We start from the raw sequence: 9,981 nt of genomic DNA on the forward strand, positions 1-9,981 counted from the left end.
AATGACCAACTTCAAAACGATGTATCTCCGGCAATTTTAAAGTTACATAGTCGAGTGATAGCTCGTTTTGCTCGTATTTGAAGCGCGAATAAGATAGAATAGAATTTGTGGTGATACAGAGGAAAGAAAGGAAAGAAACTTAAATTCTCGCCTATATATAGTTGCCGTGTCTCAAAAAAATTCTTCGTTCTTTTTTTGGAAGTTAGACTGCGTCAAGTCCTCCGCTATCGCTCCGGACATGATATTTTATTTATACCAGCCAGGACTGTATGGCTTTTTTCGAGTCTACCTACAAAAATAGAAAACGAAAGGTATGGGCCAACACTCCAACAGGCTAGACTGGCTACAAGTCGACCGATCTCTTGGCGATAAAATCAAAATACTTTTGCCGGCCCAAGCTGCATTTAAGACAATATGGTCAGTCCGGGCCTGAGTATATACAATACTAATCGGGGAAAAAATCTATAGAAGTTGATCGTGAGCTAGGTCCACAGATACTCAGAACCAGATACCATTGCCGTCGACTTTATATTGTACTGATCAGGCAAAACGAAAATTCTAAAGAACGACCTTCAGTCAATTTTACCTTTATTCACAGTCTTCGATCGACGGAAAATGCAAATCAAAATTTTCCTTAACAAAATCACCACAATCCACAATATGATCAAAGCGACAACTGTCAGCACACCAATAACATCAATCGATTGTATTTGAAAGAAATTCAGATTTTTACTGCGATTCAACAGAGCCGCATTAGGATTCCGTAGCGCCCATTCGATCCACCAAACAGCTCTATCTAATGGCCGTTCCTTCTGGTCTTTGAAGCGCTGTGACATTGTTCGGATATTTTCTTTGTACATCGGATTCGATAGCATTTCGGTCAGCTTGTCAAACAGGTTGTTCGACGTTATTGAGTGCACATGAATGCGGCCACCAATACCTTTTTCCACACAACGGTCGACATTCTTTAGGGAATTGATTTCGATTAATTTCTCATTTACTGTGGCTACACTACTAGTGTGATACCGACCATAAACTGATCAACCATGATCGGAATGCCTAAGATCGGTACACTGTTGTATATTGCCTCTTGGGTGCTTAACAATCCACCGTGTGTGATGAAGAGTTTTGTATTTTCATGGCCTGAAACCGATAGGTAAAATCCTCACACCAAAAGATGATGCTTGTTCGACCTACCTAATAAATCATTTTGTGGTATCCACTTCCGTATGTGAACGTTGTGCGGTATACGAATTGTACTGTTGATCAAATCAATCTTCCACACGAACGAGTATTCTGGCAGTCTTTCGAATGCATTTAGTATTTGGACAATGGTATTGTCACCCAGCATTTCGCTTTTAACATTCGTACCCAATGAAAATAGCACTAGGCCGTTTGTTGCATTGCTGGCTATATTGGCGAAATCCTAGACAGAATTTTAAAACACAAAATTACTGCCAGCGCAGCATTACTCCATTTTCAAGTCTTCTTCAAACAAGTCATTTTTGTGGATCTTCGGTCTGACTCTGTCACTACTTTTATCCAATTTGATCGGAATATTGATAAAAAGAGGATGTCCGTAAATGACATCCATCCAAAGCTCATAAGCTCTGACAACTTTTGGCCCAGGGCCGAACTGGTTTGAAAAAGCCCATCGAGAGATACATTCAACTCATTTGTAAAAAGTTCAAAAATTAAAAAATTTCATCAACGCACATCAAGCATGAGTGGTACTCTTGAGATAAGGCTCGGAACGGGTTCGGGTTGACCTGATCAGTTCAGGTTATGACCCGAACCGGTTTTAGACCCGAACCTGAACTAAGACTTTGGGTTCAACCCGAACTTGACCCGAACCTGAATTTTCGATTTCTGGTTCAAACCGAACCCGACCCGAACCAGAAGTTATTCAACCCGAACTTGACCGGAACCTGAATTTCCATTTCGGGTTTGACCCGAACCTGATCTGAACCCGAATTTTTCAAATAGATCAGGTCCGGTTCGGGTGACCCGAAAATTTTACACTAAAAAATGCCAAAAATTTCGGGTTAACCCGAACCGGACTTGATTTATTTGAAGATCTCGGGTTCAGATCAGGTTCGGGTCAAACCCGAAATGCAAATTCGGGTTCGGGTCAAGTTCGGGTTGAATAACTTCGGGTTCGGGTCGGGTTCGGTTTGAACCCAAAATCGAAAATTCAGGTTCGGGTCAAGTTCGGGTTGAACCCGAATTCTTAGTTCAGGTTCGAGTCAAGATCAGGTTCGGGTTCCGGTCTGACCGAACCTGACCCGCTGACAACTGTAAAACACTGCAAAAAGCCATTTCATAAAAAATTACACTCTTGACTATGATCACTCTTGCTTGAAGTACGTTGATTTCATCCAATCGTCCGAATTCACGGTATGATCAGATCGTGCCTGCACTTGTCTACACTTGCATGGATGTCATTTTTGAACAGCCCTAGAGTACAGATTCGCTAAATTACCATCGACAGCATCTTCGGTTCCTGAATCTGCAATCCACCCACACCGACAACATTGGGTGGTAGTTGTTCCACTCCATCAATATGCTCATTATAATTGATCAAAGCTAATGTTGCCCTCTGCCGAAGTTGTTTAACTGGTAAAACTTCATAGCTTCCATTAACAGCTGTGTTCACCATTTCATCCATAACGGAGTCGACGTACACGTTCTGAACGAGACGCACAACGGCATTAAGAACGAAATTTTGAAGTCGTCCGTAAAACGTTGAGGTCATGTCCTCTTTGAACAAGAAATGCGTGGACGTGGAAGGAATCAATGCTGATCGTATCGTAGAAGCAACAACCGAGAAGTCACTAAATGCTGTCATCCCGATCATGGGTGGATAGTTGAACTTAGATAAAAATGCTAGAAGACAAGAACTGGCTGGAAAGTCGTGGATAACTAAATGAAACTGAGTGGGAATTATGATGAGCTTGATTGTAAGCTTTGCACAAGGAACCTCAAAATTATCCGGATAGTTTTGTAGCTGTTGCCATCCTTTCGAAATCGTAAACCCTTCACACGCCTTGGTCGCATAGATAACGTTTCCAATAATTTGCAGAAACGGTGGCTGCGCACCCATTTCAATTAAATTGAATGTTGAGTTCATAGAGCTAAAGACAGTGGTGTACACACGTTCCATGTGTATTTGATGTAAATTTTGTAATTTGATCGTGTCGAGTTCGGATGATACAACCGTCACATTGTGATTTCTGTTAATCAGCTCCAAAGTAACAGATCGAAACCTTTGGGAAACAGAAGGTCTTGGTGAAGGAAAATGTAGAAAAATTGATATTTTTACCATAAATGATGGCTTGGAGATGGTAGTTCCTCAAGTATCAGTATGTTTGCAGAATCACATTCATATAAAGCAACCGCAAATAGAAGTATGAACAGTCTATGGTGGATCATTTTGTGTCTATTTAGATAACAACAAAACTACCAAAAATTCGTACACAACTTTAATCTCCGTCTGATCGTCACTGTCAATGCCGATAAAATGAATTTAAAAAAAAATTGAATTTCATCATGTGGGATGTACGGAAATACACACAGAACTTTAGTTTCGATATTTTATCTGAGATTATTCGCTTTACTAGCTCTCTCATATATTTCCGAAATTACATAGCATATGATCGATGGTATAACATTTTCGGTGTTCATTAGGTCATCGATTTGTATTTATATAATTGAACAACATGTGTGTAATGTTTACCATCTCGCAGAGCGTAAGTAAGAAAATATTTCTCTGCATACCATTCGCAGAGAGTTTCTTAGACATTAAAATTAAAAACGATGGATTACGCTAGCACAGGGGCCGTGACGCAAGTCACGGCGAGCTTGAAATAACTTTAAATAGAGTCACAAGACCACCTCCGATTTTTTTTTATATTCTGTTAGAGGGACTCGAGTACTGTACAAAACCACATTTAGTTTCCCGATCTGTCCGGCCGTTTTTGAGAACGGGCACTACCCTCGTCCAGAACCATCAGAAGAGTGAGAACCTACGGTTGATACTGGAATTGGTAGATGGACAAATTCTAAGATCTAACACGGAAAAATAGTTGCTCCTGCTCACTCAGTCACGGTGCTATAGCAGATGAAAGTGAAAATGTGTCGATTTTCAATGGGTGATATATCCGTGATGAAGTAACAGAGAAACCCTGTAATTGGCGATTCTAGACGAGGTTAACATGCCCTTTAAAATGGCAACAAAACATTTTTGAAACTGTTCTTTTAATGTAATTTCGTTTTCTACGGGCTCTAGAGTAGGGTGGGTCGTATTTTATTTTGTTTTTATTTTAAAAGGCCTGGCCCCAGGCTGTACTCAGAATTGACCAATTAATCCGAAACAGCAAAAAAAAAATTTAAAAATTCATTTTTTCCTTGCCTCTAGACTGATTTTTGATTTTTGGGGTAGTAGCATGAAATTGCACACAATGTTGACAGATATCTCGGGCAGTTGGGAACAGAAGACATTGCTGCTAACTGTAGTGAATAGCTGAGGAGTCGAGCTATGAAATACCATAAGAACGTTGTTTATCTTCGTCTTCAATCGGGCAGGGTTCCCAACTAAGACTTTTCGACCAAAAATTTCAACTTTATTTGCAAACAAAATCGACAAATCACGACATAATACATCGTGTGAGGTATGTCTGAACAGGTAATCTCATAGAGAATCCATTGCAGAGAAGTTTTTTGATAACAAGTTGAAAAAACTCATAGGAGCTTTGTTTTTGAAGCCAAAAGTTGGAAATTTTTTGGTAGAATGAAAAAGTCAAATGAACAAAAATCGACGAATTTACGTTTATTTGCTCAGAAAATTGTTATTTAGGGTTAATAGGTATAAAACTATCAATTTCATCAGATTAGAACCTTTTAATTTGCATTTTTTGTTCATTTAACTTTTTCATTCTAACAAAAAATTGCCAAACTTGGGCTTCGAAAACAGAGCTCCTGTGAGTATTTTCAATTCGTTTTCATCAAACTTCTCTGCAATGGATTCTCTATGAGATTACCTGTTCAGGCATACCTCACACGACGTATTATGTCATGATTTGTCGCTTTTATTTGCAAATAAAGTTGAAACTTTTGGTCGAAAAGTCTTAGTTGGGAACACTGACAGAGTTACCCTGCCCGATTGAAGGCGAAGATAAACAACGTTCTTATGGTATTTCATAGCTGGACTCCTCAGCTATTCACTACAGTTAACAGCAATGTCTTCTGTTCCCAACTGCCCGAGATATCTGTCAACATTGTGTGCAATTTCATGCTACTACCCCAAAAATCAAAAATCAGTCTAGAGGCAAGGAAAAAATGAATTTTTAATTTTTTTTTTGCTGTTTCGGATTCCTTGGTCAATTCTGAGTACAGCCTGGGGCCAGGCCTTTTAAAATAAAAACAAAATAAAATACGACCCACCCTACTCTAGATTTGCGAGTAGAGTGACGTCGATGTAAAAACTCTATAATAAACAATTCTTGTTGATGATCAATCATGCCGTGTTTGGTGTCGTTGTAAAGCTTAGACGCCAGGCTAAGGCATTAGCACAATATTACTTTGAAATCACTTACTGACAAGGTATACAAGCCAAGGTTCACCGAGGGTAGCGAAAAAAGTGACTTTAAAACTTTTCATTGTTCCATGTTTGTCATGAAAAGTTGTGGAACAAAACCTTTTTCCGGAAAGTTGTTTTTCCAGCCGAAACAACCATTTATATGAAAACCCTTAAAGTCGAATACTACTCCGAAACTACAAAATCTTTTTGAAAAATTCTTTCTTTTCTGGAAAGTACGGCTCATTACCGATATTTCATGGAAGAATTTTTTTTTGAGAAAAGCCGTGGCGTGGCCATTTCCAATCAATTTTTCATAAATAAGGTGTCATTCGAATGCTACATTTGAGTACTACTTCGAGTACTTTTGATTTCAGATGGCCGGCTATGATCCATGTTCTGGGAAACTCATCTATGTCCTCACATGGATTTTTGTAAGTTTATTCTAGATTAATAAAAGCTTCGTAGCTATAATTTGGGATACTAGTTCCAGTGTTTCTCGCACAGACTTTTCATCACTACTTCCCCTCTTCTTAATTTCTGTTAACCTGTTACAGACGGCTGTCATCTGTTATCGACAACGACAGCAATAATAAACGACAAGCTCTGACTAATGAGGTCTTATATAGCAAAAATCGTGCTCAAAACAAATGAAGTAAAAGATTTCAAAGAAATCAATCTCTGAAAATCTTCGATCAAATGAAGTAATAGATCAGATAGTAAGACTGTTAATCTGTTAATATTCTTGCCGTCTGTGACAGGTTAAAGAATTATGGAAAGTTCCATTTTTGGGATGGTATTAACGATTTTTCCTTCTTTCTTTCTTTACTTTTACGAAAACTTTTTCTTATCCGTTTCTCGATGAGACGTTTTTTTTTAAGTCTAAAAGAATTTCTTTGTCTAATCCTGACGTTCCTACACCCAAAAACACTGTTAAAAGCGAGGCCAAAAGTATTCTTACACGAAAAAAAAAACGGAAAAGAAAAGACTAAACACTTACGCCTCTTCTTCATTCATAATACAGATTCGGTACCTCACTGGTGATATATGATTCCCGTCTGTGATAGGTTAGATCACGACATGAAACTAGATGGTCAAATGGCATGGCTACATTATATAAATGATCAGACTTAATTCAACTTAATTCATTCGACATTTAAACCTTTTTTAGTTCAAACAAAATTTATCATTCGATTGAATCGAACTTCGTTATTTTTTCTTTTGCAAAATGTTATAGTCAAACCTTAGGTTCACCATCCACCTGAAGTGCACTGTGAGTGAAAGTTGTTTTTCTTTGCCTCTCGCTATTTTTGTTGTTGTTGTCTTTAATGCAAAACATATGCAGTTTTATCCCACTACAGCATAAACATATATTATCCCACCATAATGAGCCATTGGAGAGTTGAAAATATTTGGTTAGTTGGTCTGTTGAAGTTGTCGAGGATAAATCGTTTTGAATTTGCTGAATGTTAAATTTTTAAAAAGTTTTTTTCTTTTAAAAATTAAAATGAAAAAGTTTATTATTTTCGGGACATTGTGCGTTACATTGGCTACATGTATCCACGTTCCGATCGGTCACGACTATGTGGAAGTAGAGGTTTGTGAAAACTATAAAATTTTGTTAAAAAGTTTTCTCGAAAAATTCAGATTTATTGAAATTGCTATAAAATTCAGTTGTCTGTACATGCATACCTTACCTATAATTATGCAATTTTACTTTCAATTTATTAAAAGTTATTTAATAATTCAATATTATACCAACATAATATCGTACGGCAGACTAAACAAGAAATTGAATTTTGCTCTGTTTTTTTTTCATTCATTGGTTCAATTAGTTTGATGTGTGTAATTAGCGAGAGTTTTTTTTTTTTGAACGTAACAACGGACAAAGAACTTTGAAAAAGTAGTTCAAGGAAAATAGGTACATGAACAGAGTCTAAAAAAGAACTTCAGTCTACCGAAAGTCCATTGTGAATTGTGATTCAATCTTATATCTATTTACCGACATCAACGGCAAAAATAAGCGCTGACCTCCGGTCAACGTGTTGAATGTTAAAATAATTGAAGTAGAAGATCAAAACCTCAACAAAAACCGTTAACTGATTTAATGATTGTCTCGCGATATAGCCATAGTCCAAATTGTCAATGAAAGTGTAAAACAGGTATGGTCTATCACCCGCCCATAGGACATAAAAATTTGATTTCCGCCATGAAACGCACTCATTTTCATATTATTTTGACACAAATTGTGAGTGCGTTTAAGATGAATTTTTCGATTGGCCATACCTGTTATGTACTTTCATTGCAAATTGTAGCTATTGAGCAACAACCTGAAATTATTCATTAAAATTTGGCTGAATATTAAAAGGTTTCGTTAATTTCCCGAAAATTTCTGAATTCTGTTTCTGGGAAACAACTAAAAGGCAGTAAATAGAACGGAGGCACTTCGATCAATTGTTATTTTAGAGAAACAGATAAAACATGAAGGAGAAATTAGGGAATTTTCGGGAATTTAATTACACTAAAATATGCCCTGTATTGGTCAAGATGAAAGTACTACAACAAGTTCTGTCGTCTGTAACCTATGAAGTCTGACAAATATGCGATTTCACATTTCAAAATTTATGTTGAAACGAATGAAGTACAAGATTTTTAGCAATCGGTTGGAAGTTCTTAGATGAAAAGAAGTGCATAGCATACACGATAGTTGTGTTTTAGAGATATGCCTGACTATCACGATGTCCAATTTTCTTAGAAAAATTTTCTTTTTTCATAGAGCTACGGCCAAAACCTACAGTATCGTGAACATAAAAAGGCAAAGAAGGAGCAAGATCTGCACAAAATACCAGGAACTCCAGGTAAGGATCCTATGATAGTTTTCAGATTAAACAATTTGGACACAACAGAATAAACGTTCTAAACGCTGTAAATTCTTAGGTGTCGACTATCCAGTCTACCATACTGTTCCACACACCAGTTTCCACTGTGGCAACGTTCCAGCTACACCCGGAATGTACGCAAATGTCGAGACCGGTTGTCAGGCATACCATGTGTGTTATGATGGTAGAGAAGGCGAACAGGGCGCCTCATTTTTGTGCACCAACGGTACCATTTTCAATCAGAAAGAATTTACCTGCGATTGGTGGTACAATGTCGATTGTCATGCTGCTTTGGATTATTACCGGTACGATAGATGACAATATATTTAATTGGACCTGTGCCTTTTTATGAAATTGATGTTTTGTCTCGTTTTGTAGCCTGAATCTTGACCCCGAACACAATCCCTACTTCCCAAAGAAGAAGGAAGAGGAAGCCGATAAGTTTCTTATTCATGCGTAATGTGCACGTACACAGGTCGTTCATCTAACATACGAGAAAACCTACGAAAAATTATTATTACTGATCCATAATAACTACTAGAATTCAGCTTATTTATTACATCATTTTTTCATCGTTTCGAATGATATAACTTGGTCTATCACTTGTGGTAATAAAAAATGTAAATAAATCGAGAAATTAACATAAAAGAGTTTCGCTTTCTTTCTCGGGTTAACATACCGAAATTGCTGATAAAATGAAAAATGATATCCATTCACAACAGACTGTATCGAGACACGCGAAATGCGATAAGGTATCGTAGAGTGTACATAATGTTGGGTACCTACGAAAATATTGATCACAACGATTGATTTGAATTTTGAGATGCAATAAATTGATGTGTTTCCGTTAGATCCAATCAATCTGCAACGTGTATAACGCGAAATCGATTCCTCAAAGTTTATACTTTCGCAGACGGTTTTTACACGTTTCTAATTCATGTTTTTAACAAAAATATGGCGGTGTTACGGTCTTACAAACTCAATAATTTTGCGGGCTAGGGAAAAATCTCCGAGTGCATTATCGTCGGGGACGATAATATCGTTTTTGAAACGATAATATCGTCGCTGTGACGATATTATCGTTTTCTGTAACAATATTATCGTCCGAGCGACGATAATATCGTATTAGACGACAATAATATCGTTTTCCGGACAATAATATCGTTTTCTGTAACAATAACATCGTCCGTGCAACGATATTATCGTCCGAGCGAGGATAATATCGTATTTGACGACAATATTATCGTTTTCCGGACGATAATATCGTTTTTTGTAACAATATTATCGTCCATGCAACGATATTATCGCTCATAAAACGATATTATCGTCGCTCGGACGATTATCGAGCGACGATAATATCGTATTTGACGACAATATTATCGTTTTCCGGACGATAATATCGTTTTTTGTAACAATATTATCGTCCATGCAACGATATTATCGCTCATGAAACGATATTATCGTCGCTCGGACGATTATCGCGAGCAACGATAATATCGTATTAGACGACAATATTATCGTTTTCCG

At 37.3% G+C, this 9,981-nt stretch overlaps 2 protein-coding genes across 2 annotated transcripts; one reads left to right on the forward strand and one right to left on the reverse strand.

Annotated features, from left to right (window-relative positions):
- Positions 1 to 572: 572 nt before the first annotated feature.
- LOC119082538 (UDP-glycosyltransferase UGT5-like) lies at positions 573 to 3,632 on the reverse strand. Its single transcript, XM_037192049.1, has 6 exons — positions 3,323 to 3,632; positions 2,981 to 3,266; positions 2,483 to 2,932; positions 1,198 to 1,426; positions 1,031 to 1,143; positions 573 to 965 (listed from the first exon to the last, which is right to left on the reverse strand). Exons 1-6 carry the CDS (start codon positions 3,430 to 3,432, stop codon positions 573 to 575), a joined length of 1,581 nt encoding a protein of 526 aa, XP_037047944.1. The 5' UTR covers positions 3,433 to 3,632.
- Positions 3,633 to 6,987: 3,355 nt separating this feature from the next.
- On the forward strand, positions 6,988 to 9,095 carry LOC119082714. The gene is made up of 4 exons (XM_037192288.1): positions 6,988 to 7,172; positions 8,352 to 8,433; positions 8,513 to 8,759; positions 8,833 to 9,095. Exons 1-4 carry the CDS (start codon positions 7,083 to 7,085, stop codon positions 8,912 to 8,914), a joined length of 501 nt encoding a protein of 166 aa, XP_037048183.1. The 5' UTR covers positions 6,988 to 7,082; the 3' UTR covers positions 8,915 to 9,095.
- The last annotated feature ends 886 nt before the right edge of the window (positions 9,096 to 9,981 follow it).

Source organism: Bradysia coprophila, unplaced genomic scaffold (assembly GCF_014529535.1).
Source record: "Bradysia coprophila strain Holo2 unplaced genomic scaffold, BU_Bcop_v1 contig_476, whole genome shotgun sequence".
In the NCBI taxonomy this organism is placed as follows: Eukaryota; Metazoa; Arthropoda; class Insecta; order Diptera; family Sciaridae; genus Bradysia; species Bradysia coprophila.